The sequence below is a fragment of the Colobus angolensis genome, unplaced genomic scaffold, assembly GCF_000951035.1.
Source record: "Colobus angolensis palliatus isolate OR3802 unplaced genomic scaffold, Cang.pa_1.0 Scaffold3, whole genome shotgun sequence".
In the NCBI taxonomy this organism is placed as follows: Eukaryota; Metazoa; Chordata; class Mammalia; order Primates; family Cercopithecidae; genus Colobus; species Colobus angolensis.
The window spans coordinates 27681376-27702692 of NW_012116265.1; the positions used below are offsets into that span (position 1 = coordinate 27681376).

The window sequence follows — 21317 nt, forward strand, 5'->3', positions numbered from 1 at the left end:
TAAACCCGGGAGGCGGAGCTTGTAGTGAACTGAGATCCGGCCACTGCACTCCAGCCCCGGCGACAGAGTGAGACTCCATCTCAAAAAAAAAAAAAAAAAAAGAATATTTAAATATAGCTATTTAAAATAAATGCATTCAAGATGGTAGTGTAAATTGGCATAACTACTTTAAAAAAGTGAGATTTCATTCAGGAAAGTTGAAGATACATGTTTCTTAATACCCAGGAATTCCACTCTTCAGTATACACTTCAGAGAAACTTATACATGAGTACCAGGATGCTCTTACAATAATGTTTATAGCATCACTTTTCCTAATTGTCACAAATGGAAACAAGCTAAATATTCAACAGTAGGATGTCTCAGTGATCTGTGGTACATGGTGTATTTTACAAGTAAACAAAGACGTTAGTTACAGTCAATAACATGAATGAATCCTACAAAAAGGGATAAAAAAGCAAGGCACAAAAAAACTGCATACAATATGATTCAATTCATACGAAGTTCAAAGACAGCAAACATAAATTGTAATGTTAGGGATGTGTATACAGGTGGTAAAACGGAACAAAAGCAAGGAATTGATAATGATAAAAATCATAATGTAGGCCAGGCGCAGTGGCTCACGCCTGTAATCCCAGCACTTTGGGAGGCCGAGATGCGTGGATCACTTGAGGTCAGGAGGTTCGAGACCAGCCTGGCCAACATAGTGAAACCCTGTCTCTACTAAAAATACAAAAATTAGCTGGGTGTGGTGGTGCATACCTGTAGTTCCAGCTACTCGGGAAGCTGAGGCAGGAGAATTGCTTGAACCTGGGAGGCAGAGGTTGCAGTGCACTGAGATTACACCACTGCACTCAAGCCCGGTTGACAGAGACTCCATATCAAAAAAAAAAAAAAAATCAGAATAGTGGTTACATCTAGGGTGAAAAAGGGACTTCTGATTGGGCCAGGAATTTATTCACTCTTTATATGGCTAAGGGCTAAGAATCCATTCACTGTTTTGAAGTGATTTACTACAATCAATAAATATATGTTTAATTAAAAAAATTTATGAACTAGATAATTTCTGGTGCTAAAAAATTGTGAAAGATTCCCACATCTGCCAAAATGTGATTTATGTTTAATCAGTCATATTATTTTAATAGCAGAAATACATATGCATATTTATTTTATACATGGTATATACTATAGTGTATCAAATTCAAACTCAATTGTTCTGTTTAGACAATTTAAGATTACTCAGATACTACACAACTGAATGAACATTACATCCGTATGCTTCACATTCCTTTCTGTCAAAACAAAAATGATTATAACTGATTTTAGCTGAAAATGCTAATGTGCCATCAAATATTGGTGAAATGTTTTAGAACAGTTTTTCTTTGAGTACTCTGAAAGCAAGATGAATTCTTCATTTTTTTTTTATGCCTCAAGCCTCAAACTCTCTGAAGTTATTTTAGATATAATACCAGTAATCGATGGAAAAATTATGTTACCTATCATCCATGAATCCGGCTTTTTTTTTTAAAGGAATCTCCTGAGGGATAACTCTTATAACTCTAAAATAAAACAAGCATGCACAATGAAAAAAACTGATTCCTTTAGGAAAAAAAATCACTATTTAAAAATAGGCAACATTCCTGTTAATTAATTAAACTAATTAAAGAATATATTAATACTCTGCCTTTAGGGTAAGTCTTCCTTAAGGCTGCATCTTCAGCCCAATTTTAATACCTCATATAACTTTTCTGTGAGATTCCATTCACTGACTAGCATGGCCTCAATTAACTCTCTTGTATGAGGACAAACCTTAATATCAATTACTAGATTGTATTTCTCTTCTGAGTTCCAGGCTGATTTATCCAATGACTTATTGGATATTTGGTAATCTGAGAGGGACCTCAAACTCAGTAAGTCCAAAACATCCTTTTTCCTATTAATAATATTCTGTCTCCAAAACATCCTTCTTAAGTTAACAGCAACACCATCTACTCAATTTCCCAAGCCAGAAATCTGAGTCAATCTTTCCATTTTCCCCTAAACATCCAATAAATTATCAAGTATTGTTGATTCTACTTTCTTAAATAATATTTTTCAAATCTTATTTTCTTCTCTAGCCTCACTGTCAAAGCTTAAGTTCAGGTTCTAATCATTTTGTGCCTACATTCCTGCAACCTGGTCTCCTTCCATCTAGGTAAAACCTCTTCTCTGCTGAAATCATTTTTCTCACTCATCATAGTAAGGCTTTAAAAAAGTACCAAAATGATTATGTTACCTTCTTCCTTAAAAATCACATAAAGGAATCCCATAATTTTCAGGATCAAAACCAAACTTCTTAACATGGGATAAAGGCCTGCTTCCAGCCCTTTATCTTACCAGTCTTTATTTATACCCTATAATCTGGTATCCTATTATTTCATGTTTATGCTTCTGTATAAAACTCCAATGTCCTGGGGGTTACCTCTTGGAAAGACTTTGCTGATTTACTTTTTCCAATGTCCAGGTGTCCCTCCTATGTATTTCCATAAAACTCTTGGTTTACCTTCATCAGTTAACACATATTTTAATTGTATTATCAGAGAGGGTGCCTTTATAATATGTAATTTCAATTCAATATTCTTTACATAAATGTACCTTAATTATTTATATATTTATTAATTGCTTAAAGTTTCTAGAGTTCAATTTTTGAGTCATTATATAATGTATTTCAAGAAGTAATATCCTCATGCTTTTCCAACCCTTTAACAAACTTGATGATATTTTTAGAAGTCATTACTGAATGTCAAAAAAATCTTTATTCATTTCAATTCCCTCATATGAAAAATGAGAGACCTGGATTAGACCTAAAGTTCCTCCTAGCTAAAATATTTTATGAGTTCACACAAAGTTGGAATAAATTTCTTGAAAAATTTTTTAAAGCTAGAATATTAATTACCACATTAATTTCTGATGTTGATCATACATTAGAACACTTGGCATATTGAAGCTAATAGTGTATCATATAATGGATCAATGGGCTTACTCCATTTAAAAATAATGCAAACAAATTACAAGATTTTTTTCTTTTTAAAAATGTCCCTTGAGGCCAGGTGCAGTGGCTCACGCCTTAATCCCAGCACTTTGATAGGCCGAGGTGGGTGGATCACCTGAGGTCAGGGGTTCAAGACAATCCTGGCCAACTTGGCGAAAACCTGTCTCTACTAAAATAAAATTAAAAAAAAAATATTAGCCGGGTGTGGTGGCACGTGCCTATAATCCAAGCTACTTGGGAGGCTGAGGCAGGATAATCACTTGAACCCGGGAGGTTGGAGTTTGCAGTGAGCTGAGATCATGCCACTGCACTGCAGCCTGGATGACAGAGCGAGAGTCTGTCTCAAAAAAAAAAAAAAAAAAAAGCCCCTTGAGTCATAGAATAATTATTTTGAATTGAATTTGAATTTACTGAAAGATTTGAATTTATTGAACTTGATAATGAAAAGTTTAATCAAATCAAGCTTAATGATTTGTTGAGATCTTTACATGTCATTGTTAACATTTAACCAGTATTGTTTACCTTCATTATTACTATCCAATTATTCAATCTTGCTTTTGAAAAAAACAATATATTATGTTAGGAGATTAATATTCCCTAAGACTTAGTAAAATGTTACAGACAGAAGAATGTCATAATGCTCTAATTTTTAAAGAGTAAGTTAATTTTTCATTACTGTAATGTAAACTTTCAATTGAAATTGGCATACTGTGTTTTCAAAGGAACCCAGAAAAATATGTACTAAAAGACAGATATTATTTAAAAGTTGTGAAGGCTTATAGGGAAAAGAAATTGCAACAAGATAAAAAGATAATCCATTATACAAACCAATGCTTATATACAGTGTTTTCATATGTAGATTTTTAATGAACTGCACAGGAAAGGGTTCCTTTATGATTCTCCTAATATTTTAGTCACAAATTCATTGCAAATAGCAGATAAGTCTGATGGTGATTATCTGATACATATAAATTTTTAATTCAACTATGATAACTTAGAATTAAATAATATTCTAACATAGCCAAAGATCAATGGCATAAAGAAAAAGCCATTCTTCCCCACCCCTCACCAAGATGCTAAGTCTTTGTAGAGGTGAAAAACGCCATACTATACCTTGATTTCTTCTATTTCGTCTGGTACTATCTTGTATGCTGATATAGTCCCACCCAACCTGAAATTAGGAGAAGAAAATATTCTCAAAACCAGCAATAGTGTTTTAAAAGTATAAAAGATTTCTGCCATTACCATCAGAATGCTACCAATAATTCCCAGTATTCACCCCAACAACCATGGAGGAAAAACAAACATTTTGTGCATACATTTTCCATGTATTAGTTTAAAAGAGGTAGATAATGAATGACTACCGAAAGAGAAAATATTGTTTATTTTTACCCATAACTAAACACCTCTTATTGATGACTTTAATAATGCTGAAACTGTCACTTTTACTGCTGTATTCTGTCACAGCTAACATGCATCAGGAACGGACAGCAAACATGTTTGACTTTTTTAAGAAAGAAATCATAGCTTTTTACTTTTTATAGTAGCTTTAGGTTTATAGAAAAATAGAGCAGAAGAGCATTTACATATTCCCGCCCTCCCTTCTCCATGACTTTGTTTCCCTTGTAATTAACATCTTGCATTAGTGTGTGTGGTACATGTGCTACAACTGGTGAACGAACATTGATTTTGCTCCTTTTTTCAAGTAATTTGAACTGGGAGTCAGAGAGATGTGTGTGCCCAGCACTGTCCAAGGGGAAGAGATGAGAATTTGGGAGTTACAGATAATTTAATCCGTAAAGACAGTGATGCCATTATATGTCATATTCACCTGTTTGAAATATTTTTTAGAAAGCAACTAAGCTTCATATAAGATCATGTGCTAGGTATGTATCATATATTATCTAATTTAATCCTTGCAATTATCTCTATTATAAAAATGGGGAAATTGAGAAAGGAACATTCAGTAATTTTTCTTAAGTAACTGAAGGAACTAGCAAATGAATGAGTTGAGATGTACAAAAGTGTAAACTATACACCAGATTTTGAATACTTAGTATGAAAAAGAGAATAATTTTAATATATTGATTACATGTTAAAATAACATTTTAGACATATTGGGTTAAATATATTATTAAGGTTAATTTCATCTGTTTCTTTTCACTTTTTAAAATGCGGCTACTTAGAAACTTTAAAATTACATACAGGGTTGTGGTCCCCATTACATCTCTATCAGGTACTCTAGGCTAATACATTCCAAATTACCTAACTGCCTTTGTTTTAATTCAGTGCTTACCAAGGAACTTTCTGATTACTTATCTAAGCTTCTAAGCACCTCAGTAACAAAAAAAGGAGTATCATATGTAAGAGACTTATGTATTCTGGACCCTTTAGGATATCTCCTCTCCCAAATGTAAAATAATAAATACCATTCTGGTTTCCATTAAAAAAAAATCCAACCAAATGATTTGTATTAAATATGCATTAAAACTCTTTAATATTTATTACCATTTATTCTTACTAAAGAAACTGGTGTTCAAATCTTACGTCACCAGGCTGGAGTGCAGCGGCATGATCTTGGCTCACTGCAACCCCGCCTCCCAGGTTCAAGCGATTCTCCTGCCTCAGCCTCCCGAGTAGCCGGGATTACAGGCACGTGCCACCACATCAGCTAATTTTTGTATTTTTAGTAGAGACAGGGTTTCACCATGTTGGCCAGGATGGTCTTGATCTCCTGCCCCTGCCTCAGCCTCCCGAAGTGCATATCCAGATATTGATTTGAGAATTATTTCTTACACTTAAAATATCATAATTAAATGGTGGAAACACGAATGAATTTTAACTTAATTCACTTCATATGAGGTATAGCAGTAATGTAACAAACAAGATCATAGATAGGTATATGATCAAGTGGCTAAATAAATGGAGGAAACTTGGAAAAATTCCATATTATGCTGAACATAGAAATGAGAAAGAAGATGAAAACTGAGGTAAAAACCAGAAAAAAATCCCAGAATATAGAAAAAATCTAGAAAAAAACTAATAGAAACAAGTGAGACATATACATTATTAAAAACACCTGTTCACTAATAAACCTACTTCAGCCCATCATTTCTTTCCATTACCTGACGATAACTAAAATAAGGATAACTTTACCAACTAGTAGTTTTTACCTTTGAACTGATTTCTGAAAATGACATTTCTATTTTTTCATGACTTCATTAAACACAGATAGTTTAATATGCTATCAGTATTGCACAGTTACTGCACTGAGGCCTAGATAATAACTCACTCCAATTTTCATGTTCTTTCTATTACATTACACTGTCCTTCTCATTGTTGAAGAAAGAATTCACTCTGGTGTAAAATATAGTTCTATTTTACTCTGGTCAATATATAAAAATAGTATTACATTGGCAGTGATAGTGGTAGTAATAGTTGAAATACTACACGTAAAAAAATATATATATCTATATATATATATATATTTTGAGACAGAGTCTTGCTCTGTTGCCCAGGGTGGAGTGCAGTGGTGCGATCTCAGCTCACTGCAACCTCCGCCTTCTGGGTTCAAGTAATTCTCCTGCCTCAGTCTCCTGAGTAGCTGGGACTACAGGCACATGCCACCACACCTGACTAATTTTTATATTTTTAGTAGAGATGAGGTTTCACCATGTTGGCCAAGATGGTCTCATCTCCTGACCTCGAGACCCACCTGCCTTGGCCTTCCAAAGTGCTGGGATTACAGGCAGGAGCCATCACGTCTGGCTGCATTTTGACCATTTTAAAGTGTGCAGTTCAGTGGCATTAAATACATTCACAGTATTGTATATCATTACTATTTCCAAAACGTTTGCATCACTCAAAACAGAAACTGTAAACATTAAGCAGTAATTCTTCGTTTACCTCTTACCCCAGCTCCTGGTAACCTCTAATCTACTTTCTGTTTCTGCGAATTTGCCTGTTCTAGACATGTCACGTAAGTGGAATCATACAACATTTGTCCTATTGTGTCTGGCTTATATCATTAAGCATAATGTTTTCAAAATTATTTCATGTTGTAACATGTAGCAGAACTTTATTCCCTTTTATGGCTGAATAATACTTCGTTACATATGCATACTACATTTTATTTATCCATTCAGCTGTTAATGGATGCTTGGATTATTTCCATCTTTTGGCTATTGTGAATGATGTTATGATGAACACGGGCATATAACTGTCTGTTTGAGTCCCTCTTTTTAATTTTTTGGGGAATATACCTAGGAGGTAGAATTGCTTCGTCATTCTATGTCTAGCTTTCTGAGAAACCACCAAGTTGTTTTTCACAGTGGCTGTATTATATATTCCTATGAGCAATATATGAGGGTCCAATTTCCACATCCTTGTCAAAGTTGTTATTTTCATTATTTTTTAATGGCCATCCTAGTGGGTGTGAAGTAGCCTCTCATTGTGGCTTGAATTTGCATTTCTCTAATGACTAGTGATGCTGAGGATCCTTTTATCTTTTACTGGCCATTTGTGTTATCTTTGGAGAAATTCAAGTCCTCTACCCATTTAAATTTTTTTTTTTTGTAGTTGTTGAGTTGTTCGAGTTCTTTACATATTTTGAATTTTAAACCCTTATCAGATACATGATTTTAAAATATTTCTCCCATTCTATAGGTTGTCTTTTCACTTTCTTGATAATGTTGTTTGATGCACAAAACTTAAATTCTGACGAAGTCTACTTCATCTATTTTTTTCTTTTGTTGCTCATGTTATTGGTGTCATATATACAAATCCACTGCCAAACCCAAGGCAATAAAGATTTATCCCTGTTTTCTTCAAAGAGTTTTATGGTTTTAGCTCTTGTATTTAGGTCATTAATCCATTTAGAGTTCATTTTTCTATATGGTGTGAGGTATGGTTTCAAGTTATTTATTTTCTATGTTAAAATCTGGTTGTCGAGGAAATTTCCTTTCTTAAAGCTATGGTCAAGCTTTGACTTGGCACCCTTGTCAAAATTCAACTGGCCACAGATGCATGGGTTCATTTCTATATCTTCAGTTGTATTCCATTGGTCTATAGGTCTTTATGTCAATACCACGCTGTCTTGATTACTCTAAGCTTTGTAGTAAGTTCTGAAGTTGGGAGGTGTGAGTCTGCCAATATTTTCCTTTTTCAAAACTGTCTTGACTACTTGGGACCCCTTGAAATTTTAGGGACCTCATAGAAATTTTAGGTTTGGCTTTTCCATTTCTGAAAAAGAAATGACTACTAGAATATTGATAGGAATTATATTGAGTCTGTAGATAACTTTGGGTAGTACTGACATTTTAAAAATATTAACTTGGTCAGGCATAGTGGCTCATGCCTGTAATCCCAGCACTTTGGGAGGTCGAGGCGGACAGACCACGAGGTCAGGAGATAGAGACCATCCTGGCTAACACGGTGAAAACTCTGTCTCTACTAAAAATACAAAAAATTAGCTGGGCGTGGTGGCGGGTGCCTGTAGTCCCAGCTACTCGGGAGGCTGAGGCAGGAGAATGGCATGAACCCGGGAGGCGGAACTTGCAGTGAGCCAAGATGGCGCCACTGCACTCCACCCTGGGCAACAGAGCGAGACTCCATCTCAAAAAACAAACAAAAAAATTAACTCTTTCATTCCATAAACATGAGATACTTTTCCACTTATTTAGGTCTTCTTTAATTTCCTTCAGCAATATTTTGTAATTTTCAATGTCTTTCATCTCCTTGGTTAAACTTATTTCAAAGGATTTTCAGATGCTATTTTAAATGGAATAGTTTTTATTTCCAGTTTGGATTTATTGCTGGCATATAGAAACACAAACGATTTTTGTGTACTCAGCTTGTATCCTGCAACTTTGCTGAACTCATTTATTGGCTCTAGTAGCTTTCTTGTGATAAAAAACGTGTTATATGTAGCAGCATGTTATCTGTGAACATAGTTTTACTTCTTCCTTTTCAATGTAGATGCCTTTTTTTCTTTGTCTGCCTGTTCTGACTAGAACCTGCAGTACAATGGTGAACAGCAGTTCAGGAAATAGGAACTGCTATTTCAGCAGTGAAAACAGGAATATCTGCCTTGTTCCCGATATAAGGAGAAAACCTTTTTCTCATCACTGAGTATAATGATGTTAGCTGTGGGCTTTTTATAGATGCCTACTTACTATGTTAAGGAAATTCCCTTCTTTTCTTGGTGTTCTGCATGTTTTTACCATAGAAGTGTGTTGTTGGATTTTTGTTAAGTTTTTTGTCAAATAAGATGATCATGTTTTTTGTTTTCATTCATTCTATTAACATAGTATATTACAGTAATTGATCTTCTTATGTTGAACCACTCTTGCATTCCTGGTATATTCCTAATTGGTCATAGTATATAATCCTTTTAATATGCTCTTGCATTCCGTTTGCTAGTGTTTTCGCATCTATATTCACAAGGGATACTGATATGTAATTTTCCTTTCTTGTGATGTGTTAATCTGGCTTTGGTAGCAAAGTAATGCTGGCCTCACAGAATAAGAAAGCATTCTCTCCTCTTATATGTTTCAGAAGAGTTTAGGACAGACTGGTGTTAATTCTTTTGGGTAATTCATTGGTTTCTAAGAATTTGTCCATTTCATCTAAATTATCTAATTTGTTGGCATACAATTGTACACAGTATTCTCTTATAATCCTTTTTATTTCTGTAAGGTCAGTAGTAATGTTCCCACTTTAATTTCTGATTTTAGTGTTTGATCTTCTCAATTTTTCCCTAAGTCAACCTGGCTAACAGTTTGTCAATTTTGATGATCTTTTCTTTTCTTTTCTTTTTTTCTGAGAGGAGTCTCGCTCTGTTGCCCAGGGTGGAGGGCAGTGGTACGATGTCAGCACTGTAACCACCGCCTCCTAGGTTCAAGAGATTCTCCTACCTCAGCCTCCCGAATAGCTGGGATTACAGATGCCTGCCACCATGCCTGGCTAATTTTTGCAGTTTTAGTGGAGACAGGGTCACCATGCTGGCCAGGTTGGTCTCGAACTCCTGACCTCAGGTGATCCACCAACCTTGGCCTCCCAAAGTGCTGGGGTTACAGGCATGAGCCACAGTGCCTGGCTAGTGATATTTTCAAAGAAACAAGTTTTGATTTGTTACTCCTTGTTTTTTGATTATTTCAACTCGAATCTTTATTGCCCTCTTTTGTTTCATTATGGCCTTCTAATGTGTTTAGCTATTTTCTTTTATGTTTTCTTCTAGTGAATCATTTTGACTCCCTTTTAATTTCCTTTTGTCTATATCTTTTGGATATTTTCTTTGTGATTATCATGGGGAAGAAATATATTTAACACTGTAAATTTATAACAATGTAGTTTGAGTTGATACTAACTTAACTTCAATATCATACAACATCCCTGCTCCTACATAGCTCCATCTGCTAGTTTGGGTTTGTTTTCTCTTCTTTTTCTAGTTCATCAAGGTATAAGGTTAAGGTAATTTAAGATGCTTCTACCTTTTTAATGTAATTTTCCCCTGAGCACTGCTTTCACCACATTCCATAAGTTCTCACATGTTGTGTTTTTGTTTTCATTTGCCTCAAGGTATTTTTGAATTATACTTGTGATTTCTTCTTTAAACCACTGGTTATTTAAGAGTTTAATTTCTCCATATTGTAAATTTTCTAATTTCTAATTCCTTTTTTTTGTTTTGGTTGAGTTTTAGATTTATTCTTTTGTGGTCAGAGACTATACTTTGTAAGATTTCAATCTTTTTAAATGTATTGAGAGGTTTTTTTTTGTGTGTGTGTGGGGGGGCTAATATTACCATTTATCCTGCAGAATGTTCTATGCCTTCTTTTGTGTATTATCAGCAATTGCAAAATAAAACATGAATACATGTGGCTCTCCTTACTCTATTAAATGTCATAATACATTTATTACCTTAATATAAGTTCCTTTAATATATTTTCAATTTTACTACTTTTCTGAATGACATATCATTATAATTAAAATTAATAAATATGTAGATAGTGATTACTGCCATTAAGAAACTATTCCAGAAAAAATGCTTGGTCCATGTTCATTTAAGAATAGTAATGTTGGTTGGGCACGGTGGCTCACACCTGTAATCCCAGAGTTTTGGGAGGCCAAGGTGGGAAGATCACAAGGTCAGGAGACAGAGACCATCTTGGCCAACATGGTGAAACTCTGTCTCTACTAAAATACAAAAAAATTAGCCGGATGTAGTGACATGTGCCTGTAATCCCAGCTACTTGGGAAGCTGAGGCAGGGGAATCGCTTGAACCCAGGACAGAGACCATCTTGGCCAACATGGTGAAACTCTGTCTCTACTAAAATACAAAAAAATTAGCCAGATGTAGTGACATGTGCCTGTAATCCCAGCTACTTGGGAAGCTGAGGCAGGGGAATCGCTTGAACCCAGGCGGCGGAAGTTGCAATGAGTTGAGATTGCGCCACTGCCCTCTAGCCTGGTGACAGAGCAAGACTCTGTCTCAAAAAAAACAAAAACAAAAACAAAAAGTAATATTTAAAGGTAATTCAGGGTAGCTCAGAAATATTTTCATTTTCTGCCCCCATTGAAATCTGCTTTTCTTCTAGTTTATCCCAATTTTTTATGGTAAATAATTAATCATGTCAAAAATATGGAAATATTGGATGCATTCTTTTTTCTCAGTTCCTACAGCAATTAGTGACTAAGTCACTTATCTGGAAACACATTTTAATAATATCCTCATCACAGATGTTCAAGTCTAATCCTTGTAAAATATAATTTTTCAACATGCCACACCTTTAAGTAATGCATAATACCTTAACAAGTTAAATTTCCCTTATAAACCTCATTCCTGGTTCCATCTCTTGTCTCATTATTTCACAGTCCTTCTATGTTCTAGCAATGATCAATTAGTAGTTTCATAAATGTATCCATTTCTTAAACATATGTCTTCATATTACCTTTGTCCTGAATGTTCTTCTCCAGCCCACAAACTCCTAACCATCTTTGAGGATTCAATAAAACTTTCAGAAGACTTATCTGAGCTCTAGAAGCAGAGATAAGCACTTTCTCTGCTGATTGAATAGTGCCTCACTCATATCTAAATTACAGTGTTTGTCCCATTATTGTAATATTTCCTTAGAGATCTACATCCTCCATTAGATTATAAAGGTACATATAATATTTTAGTTACCTTTGCATTTCTGGCATATAGTGCGTACTCAAAGCTTGGCAAATTAACAAATGTTTGGTGTATTAATGAATCATGCCAAAGGAGTTAAACATGAGAATTTTCACCAAGATTTCAGCAAATCCTTTGCCTAAAAGCAGTATGTTTAATAATCATCCTAAATTTTTGTCATATACCACATGATATACATTGATTTCTTTTATAAAATAATTCACAGATGTCTTTTTTTGGGCAGTGTTTTACTCTTAAAGCTTTCACTTTGACTGAAGAAGCAAGCATGTGTTTAGTGATTTCCATAAGAAGCCAAAATATTGATTTACACATTAAAGTTTAATGAATTAGTCTTGCTTAGAACAGAATGTTCTAAAAATATCACTGTATTTGGCTTAATTCCTGCCAGAAATCATTTTAACTAAGAATCACTAACATTATCTTATATTTTTCCCCCAGGAAGATCCTGTTGTCTGAATGATGCCAAGGATTTCAACCTCATTAACATGTTTCTATTAAATATAAAGCCAAAACGTCTAGCCTTACTTAACATACACGTACAATCAATTAATTCTATAAATGATTATTTGTAGTGCTTTCTATGCTTAAAGTCCCGTGGTAGAACATAAAGCCCTAGCTTCCAGTTCTAATTTTTAAAATCTAACATTGTTATAAGAAATTATATATCCTAGCAATATGGTTTATCACTGGTTTATTTTAAAATATGCAATATTAAGAAAACAAATAATAAAATTATAAAATCAAGAAATGGAGAATATCTAATTCAATGATATGTCTGTTATTGATTTATTTTAATAATTCAGCAATTATTTCTTTCTCACAGTACTTTTTGACTGAGTTACTTATTTATTTATTTTAAATTTATTTTTATTTATTTATTTTTTTGAGACGGAGTCTCGCTTTGTCACCCAGTCCTGAGTGCAGTGGTGCGATCTCGGCTCACTGCAAGATCCACCTCCCGGGTTCACGCCATTCTCCTGCCTCAGCATCCTGAGTATCTGGGAATACAGACGCCCACCAGCATGCCTGGCTAATTTTTTTATTTGTTGTAGAGACGAGGTTTCACCGTGGTAGCCAGGATGTTCTCGATCAAAAAATAACAGATGCTGGAGAGGTTTCAGAGAAAAAGGAACACTTATACACTGTTGGTGGGAGTATAAACTAATTCAAGCATTGCGGAAAGCAGTGTGGCAATTCCTCGAAGAGTTGAAACAGAACTCTCATTTGATCTAGCAATCCCACTACTGGGTATATACCCAAAGAAATATAAATCGTTATATCACAAAGACACATGCAATGTATATGTTCATCACAGCACTATCCACAATAGCAAAGACATGGAATCAACCTAAATGCTCATCAATGGTAGACTAAAGAAAACGTGCATATACATATACACCATGAAATACTACGCAGCCACAAAAAAAGAACAAGATAATGTCCTTTGCAGGGACTTGGATGCAGCTGGAGGCCACTATCCTAAGTGAACTAATGCAAGAACAGAAAATACCACATGTTCTAATTTATAAGCAGGAGCTAAATGATGAGAACACATGAACACATACAGGGGAACAACACACACCAGGGTCTATTGGAGGGTGGAGCACGGGAGAAGGGAGAGGATCAGGAAAAATAACTAATGGGTACTAGATTAATACCTGGGTGACTACATAATCTGCACAACAAACCCCTAAGACATGAGTTTACCTATACGACAAACATGCACATGTACCCTTGAACATAAAATAAAAGTTAAAAAAGGTAACAAAATTTTTAAAAACGCTACACAGGATCAAATATTTAAAAATATTTTTTAAAACTATACCAGATGAGATCCTGACTAACACACACTTTAAGAAGTGAAAGAATAATTAGAATTAACATTTGTTATATTTCATAGATGATCGGTAATTATTGTAAGTACTCTAGCATTATCTATATGCTTCACTGTCTTGAGACAGAATCACACCTCTTTAGCCTCATGTCCCAGTATTACAATCGTCCCTTATTCCACTTCAGTATACTTACTAAAGTTTCAACAATTCAAAGTCACAAATAGCTGAGCAAAGATGCAAACTTTTACACATATCCACATTTTTCTACACACTGTCTAAAATGCTCTTCTCTAATGATCCTAGCAGACAAATATATATATATATACACACACTTGTATATTATATATCTTTTAAAATCTAGATGACTAGTCAATTACCTTGAGGAGTTGTTTCAGACGTTCATCTTCTATTCCCTTAATGAATCCTTCACCCATGAATGCTTAGAAATAAACTCTTATATTCTACCTTTATTGTGTACCTATTTCTATGGTTGTACTGTATAACTCTGGACTATAATGTCTTGTTCTTCTGCACAGTTGTTCTATCCATTATTGAAAGTGGGGTACTGAAGCCCCCAACTATTATTGTTCAATTGTCTGTTTGTCCCTTTAATTCTGCCAGGTTTTGCTTAATATATTTTGAAACTCTGTTTTTGGGTACATGTATGTTTGTAATTGTCATGTATCCCTAATGGATTGATCCTTTTATCATTATAAAAAGTCCCGCTTTCAAACTCACTGCTCATATAGCTCTTTTCCTACAGAATATTGAAAAGTCAGGAATAGTGTCAGCTACTCATTTCTGTGTTCCAAAACGTGGCCTAGTATTTAGAATAAAGTAGGTACAAAATAAAATTTTTAAAAATCAATTCTAGTTTTCAGTAACTTAGAAGAGAGATTATCTTCTTTATAATTTTCTAGTAATCTATTCTAATTTCTCATGCTATATACTTTTTTTCCATTAGGATATAATTTTTAAAATCCTTCATTTTGCAATTTATATTGATGTTATTTTGCTCTGTCTTGCATGTATATACCAAACAGATGCCCACACTCCTCTCCATATATACCAACTCTGTATACTAGTTGGTTAGATCATTACTCAGTTTTACCTTTAGTAACTTAAAAATTCCCAGTTACTTTAATCTTTCTCATAAATTTGATTTTCTAAATCTTTGTATATTTTTGTAGTTTTCCTCTGAGTTAACTCCAAATTCCTCAAATAGATTCATATATTTATGAATAGTTTTCATTTGTGTACTCTTATTTATATTTTTTAAACTTTTATTGGCAATTTGTAAAACACTATTCATTATGACTATTAGATCTTTTCCTGATATGTGCAAGTATTCTCTTCTTTAGTCTGTTTAGTCAGTCCCACACACACTATTGATAATTGCAATTATTCAATAATCCTTTGAGCACCCACTACATACAAACATTGTTATATGTTGCTGAGAATCAGTGATATAATTTATTATAAATATATGCTATTTAACTGTGGTTTGAATATGATTGATAATTGACAACTCTTCTGACTATCTCTGAAGTTGGCTCACACATCTTCTGGCATGAGTAGCAACTATTCTGTTTATTCTGAAAGCAATTACTCTATGTATTCTGATAGCAATTCCAAATTTCCATATTCCCCCCAAGCTTATAACACATACCTATATCAGATAAATTTGCCCTCTGTCTTACTAAGAAGACAGAAGTTACTGATAAAACACTTTCTACTTCTCTAGGCTCAATCCCAGAATTTTTCACTATTTTCACTTTATTTTCCCTCTTTTCTTTTTTTTTTTCTCTGTTCAAAAAGTGAGTCTGCAATAGAACAAATAGAAAGGATGATACTCTCTCTAGTAATCCTTGGCAGCCTGGATTAGAAACTGAAAAAGTACGAGGGAAATATATAAAGGGCTAGCGACTAGCAATTTAAAAATTAAAGAAATTCAGGGGAAGGACAGCCCATTGTCCTTCCTTACAAGTCCTAGGGAGCTTCTTCCCATTAGAAGTCTGAGGGGACTAACTAAGGGAATTATAGATTCAAGTCTTTAGTCTTATACACTTACTACAGAGAGTGAATAAGACGAGTAGAAATGCATAATAGGCATCTTGAAAGATTATAAATAAATCTTTTCTTTCATATTACTTTTCTTTTTGAACACATAGTTTGAAAAATTAAAAGCTTATATGAAGTCACTGTACTTATAAAGACAAAGGTGGAATTTGAGGAGAGGATTAGGACCAAGGAAGTGGAGAAGCTAACTATATTGAAAGCCATCAACAGGGATGCTAAGTTTTTTTTTGTTTGTTTTGTTTTTTTATTTTTTACTTTTTAATGGGGGGAAATAATGGACTTAGGAAAGAAAACTATACTTGCTAAAATCTCTGCTCTAAAAAGACTGGAAGCAGTGGCAAGATTAATGAAATGTTTTCTTTGTTTTGCAGTAGCTTGATGATAGTATGCCTTGCTTTGTGTGTGTTTGCACATAAGTGTGTGTATATATACATATACAAACACATGTGCATATAAAATTTATCTTGCTTCCTAAATTTTTGCTTTGATGTCTTCAATTTTACAAAATTCTCAATCAGTATTTTTTCAAATATTGTTTCTATATCATTCTGTCTATCCATACTCCTTTTGGGAATATTGCACAAATGTCAGTCATTTTTACCATGTGCCATAGGTATGTTAGGTTCCTATGGTTTTACCTTTCATTTTTCTGTGGGCATTTCAATATGGCTGTTTTCTAATGAACTGTCTGTTCATTTACTCTGTTTTTCTGAGTCTAGAGTTTCATTTGACATGTCTTAATGCAATGAGTAACTAGTAAGTATCTAAAATTGTAGTTTTTCTCTTTTATTTCAGTATTTTGCCTTCACTCCTAAAGTGTAGTCCTTCTAGTGTTCCAACTAAGTTTACCAAGGCCCTTCTGCCTTGGCAGGGCTTAAAATTCAGCCTTTTTTCTCAGTTGCATGCAGCTGCTGAAATCTCTGCTAACTTGTTCAGACACTCAAATTCTGTTTATTGATGAACTTCCTGGAATTTCAACTTGTACATATAGATATGCATCTTAAGAGTTGGCTAAACTTGGCTAATGACAGAAAGACTGTCATTTTCCACGTGGACTCCAGTCTTCCATACTAGGAACTGAAAAAATGCTTTCTGGGAAAAAGATAGGGTAAATGTGGAGTTAACTTCCAGTGCTTCTATTCTGTTCTCTCAAGAACCATTATCCCTTAAGTACTGCTTAAAATGGTTGTTCTCCAATTCCTTTAAACAATTGTTTTATCTATTCTAGCTAGTTTTCATAGAAGCTACTGCACCACAGGTGGAAATGGAGTCTCTATTTAATCAATTCCTGAATGAGAAAGATTGAAATGAAGAACTAGTATGTACCAGCTGAAGTTAATTATCTAGATATATATTTCATTCTAAATAGATACATGTATGTAGATAATAAATTATACAGCTTTTCCATCATTCAGTGTACATTCAGTCATTCCTTTCTTTTCTGTTTCAGGAGTACATGTGCAGGTTTGTCATATAGGTAAATTGTGTGTCATGGGAGTTTGGTGTACTGATTACTTTGTCACCCAGGTAATACGCAGAGTACCCAAAAGGTAGATTTTCTTTCCACTCCCTCCTCCCACCCTCTACCCTCAAGTAGCCCCACTGTCTGTTGCTCCCGTCTTTGTATCCATGTGTGCTCCATGTTTTCCACTTATAAGTGAGAACATATGGCATATGGTTTTCTGTTCCTGCATTAGTTCACTTAACCCTCTGGCTCTAATGGCTGCTGCAAAAGACATGCTCTCATTCCTTTATCCAGTCTACCACTGATGGGCATTTAGGTTGATTCCATGTCTTTGTTATTGTGAAAAGTACTGAAATGAACATACATATACATGTGTGTTTATGGCAGAAGAATTTATATTCCTTTGGTTATATATCCAATAATGGGATTGCTGGGTCAAATGGTAATTCTGTTTTCTTTCAAAAATTGCCACACTGCTTTCCAAACTGGGCAAATTAATTTACACTACCATCAGCAGTGGATAACTGTTCGCTTTTCTGTGCAAATTGTCAGTACCTGTTCTTTTTTGACTTGACATACCCTCTCACATCAGAAAGAATGGGAGGTGGTCAATCAAGGTTCACCCCTCTGTTCTTTTTCTCTCAAGGATAACCAACAGATTTCTAAAAGATTAACAGTGGTTCTGACATCACATGTTATTTTTCATTTTTCTATTTTTTCACTATCTGGATATATAGTAGTTCAGGTTGACAGTATTTTTTAACTCATTTAAAGCACCTAAGTGCATACATGCTCAACTATTAAACATGATTATCTTATTTTTTTAAATAATAATGACTGTCCTCACAGGAGGGCAAAAGAAAAAAGCTTTTAAAAAGTCAAGTAATTCTTTAATTTTCATTATATTTTAAACTTAGGATACCAATGTACAATAAGTAATTATATTATCTTTATATTTTAAACTTGTACTATTATTTCTATAAAAGTGATGGATTGATTTTTCTTGATGCTATATAGCTACAGAAGTTACTGTCTATATTTTTCCTTCAGCGTTTTAAAGGTCTCAATCTATTCTGTGCTTAATTTTTTAGACCTGTTTCAAGTTTGCACCACTTCTCTGGATTTATCTCAGAATACTGTGTGAAAGTTAAAAGCATAGAATCTGGAGTCAGTTTACCTTTTTCAGAATCTCAGCCCTGACCTGGCACTTATTTTTGTGTAAGTTTAGGCAAGTTTTCATAATTCCTCTTGCATCAGTTTCCTGATCAGTAAAGTGATTAAAAAAAAACCTGGTGGGGGTGGGGTGGGGCGCCCAAGATGGCCAAATAGCAACAGCTCCAGCCTCCAGCTCCCAGCATTTCCAACTGATGTACCGGGTTCATCTCACTGGGGAATGTTGGACAGTGGGTGCAGGACAGTGGGTGCAGGACAGTGGGTGCAGGACAGTGGGTGCAGGACAGTGGTTGCAGCCCAATGAGCCAGAGCCCAAGCAGGGCAAGGCATCACCTCACCCGGGAAGCAAAGGGGAAAGGGAATTCCTTTTCCTAGCCAAGGGAAAGCGTGACACACAACACCTGGAAAACTGGGTCACTCCCACCCTAATACTGCGTTTTACCAAGGGTCTTAGCAAAAGGCACACCAGGAGATTATATCCCGTGCCTGGCTCGGAGGGTCCCATGCTCATGGAGCTTCCCTCATTGCTAGCACAGCAGTCTGAGATCTAACTGCAGGGAGTTAGATCTTGCAGCTCAGGGAAGGGCGCCCACCATTGCTGAGGCTTAAGTAGGTAAACAAAGTTGCCTGGAAGCTCGAACTGGGTGGAGCCCACCGCAGCTCAAGGAGACCTGCCCGCCTCTCTAGACTCCACCTCTGGGCACAGGGCATAGCTAAACAAAAAGCAGCAGAAACCTCTGCAGATGTAAATATCCCTGTCTAATACTTTGAAGAGAGCAGTGGTTCTCCGAGCATGGAGGTTGAGATCTGAAAACGGACAGACTGCCTGCTCAAATGGGTCCCTGACCCCTGAGTAGCCTACCTGGGAGACATCCCCCACTAGGTGCAGACTAACTCCTCACACCTCCCACAGCTGGCTACACCTCTGAGACAAAGCTTCCAGAGCAAGAATCTGACAGCAACACTTGCTGTTCAGCAATATTCTATCTTGTGCAGGCTTCACTGCTGATACCCTGGCAAACAGCGTCTGGAGTGGACCTCAAGCAAACCCCAACAGACCTGCAGCTGAGGGTCCTAACAGTTACAAGGAAAACTAACAAACAGAAAGGACACGCACACCAAAACCCCATCAGTACATCACCATCATCAAAGACCAAGGTACATAAAACCACAAAGATGGGGGAAAAGCAGTGCAGAAAAGCTCGATATTAAAAAAATCAGAGTGCATCTCCCCCTCCAAAGGAATGCAGCTCATCGCTAGCAACGGAATCCAGCTGGACAGAGAAACACTTTGACAAGTTGAGAGAAGAAGGCTTCAGTCGATCAAACTTCTCACAGCTAAACGAGGAACTACGTACCCAGCGCAAAGAAACTAAAAACCTTGAAAAAAAGAATGGAAGAATGGATAACTAGAACAACCAATGCAGAGAAGTCCATAAACAAACTGATAGAGATGAAAATCATGACACAAGAACTATGTGACAAATGCACAAGCTTCAGTAACCAACTCGATCAACTGGAAGAGTATCAGTGATTGAAGATCAAATGAATGAAATGAAGCGAGAAGAGAAGTGTAGAGAAAAAAGAGTAAAAAGAAATGAACAAAGCCTCCAAGAAATATGGGATTATGTCAAAAGACCAAATCTACGTCTGATCGGTGTGCCTGAAAGTGACAGGGAGAATGGAACCAAGTTGGAAACCACTCTGCAGGGTATTATCCAGGAGCACTTCCCCAACCTAACAAGGCACGTCAATATTCCAATTCAGGAAATACAGAGATTGCCACAAAGATACTCCTCAAGAAGAGCAACTCCAAGACATATAATTGTCAGACTCACTAAGGCTGAAATGAAGGAAAAAATGTTAATTAAGGGCAACTAGAGAGAAACATCGGGTTACCCACAAGGGGAAGCACATCAGACTAAGAGCAGATCTCTCGGCACAAACTCTACAAGCCAGAAGAGAGTGGGGGCCAATATTCAACATTCTTAAAGATTTTTCTACCCAGAATTTCATATCCAGCCAAACTAAGTTTCATAAGTGAAGAAGAAATAAAATCCTTTACAGACAAGCAAATGCTGAGAGATTTTGTCACCACCAGGCCTGCCCTACAAGAGATCCTGAAGGAAGCACTAAACATGAAAAGGAACAACTGGTACCAGTCATTGCAAAAACATGCCAAAATGTAAAGACCATCGAAGCTAGGAAGAAACTGCATCAACTAACAAGCAAAATAATCAGCTAATATCATAATGACAGGATCAAATTCACACATAACAATGTTAACCTTAAATGTAAATGGACTAAATGGTCCAATGAAAAGACACAGACTGGCAAATTGGATAGAGCCTAGACCCATCAGTTGGCTGTATTCAGGAGACCCATCTCACATGCAGAGACACACACAGGCTCAAAATAAAGGGATGGAGGAAGATCTACCAAAAAACTGGAAACAAAAAAAGGCAGGGGTTGCAATCCTAGTCTCTGATAAAATAGACTTTAAACCAACAAAGATCAAAAGAGACAAAGAAGGCCATTACATAAT

At 35.5% G+C, this 21317-nt stretch overlaps 1 protein-coding gene across 7 annotated transcripts in view; it reads right to left on the reverse strand.

Moving 5' to 3' along the window:
• The window catches only part of GPHN (gephyrin), a 734237-nt gene that overhangs the window by 444473 nt on the left and 268447 nt on the right, over positions 1-21317 (reverse strand). For all 7 annotated transcript variants that reach the window (XM_011949716.1, XM_011949712.1, XM_011949717.1 and 4 more), the window contains exon 3: positions 4143-4200. In XM_011949716.1, coding sequence (XP_011805106.1) covers positions 4143-4200 — 58 coding nt within the window. The remainder of the gene's footprint in view (positions 1-4142; positions 4201-21317) is intronic.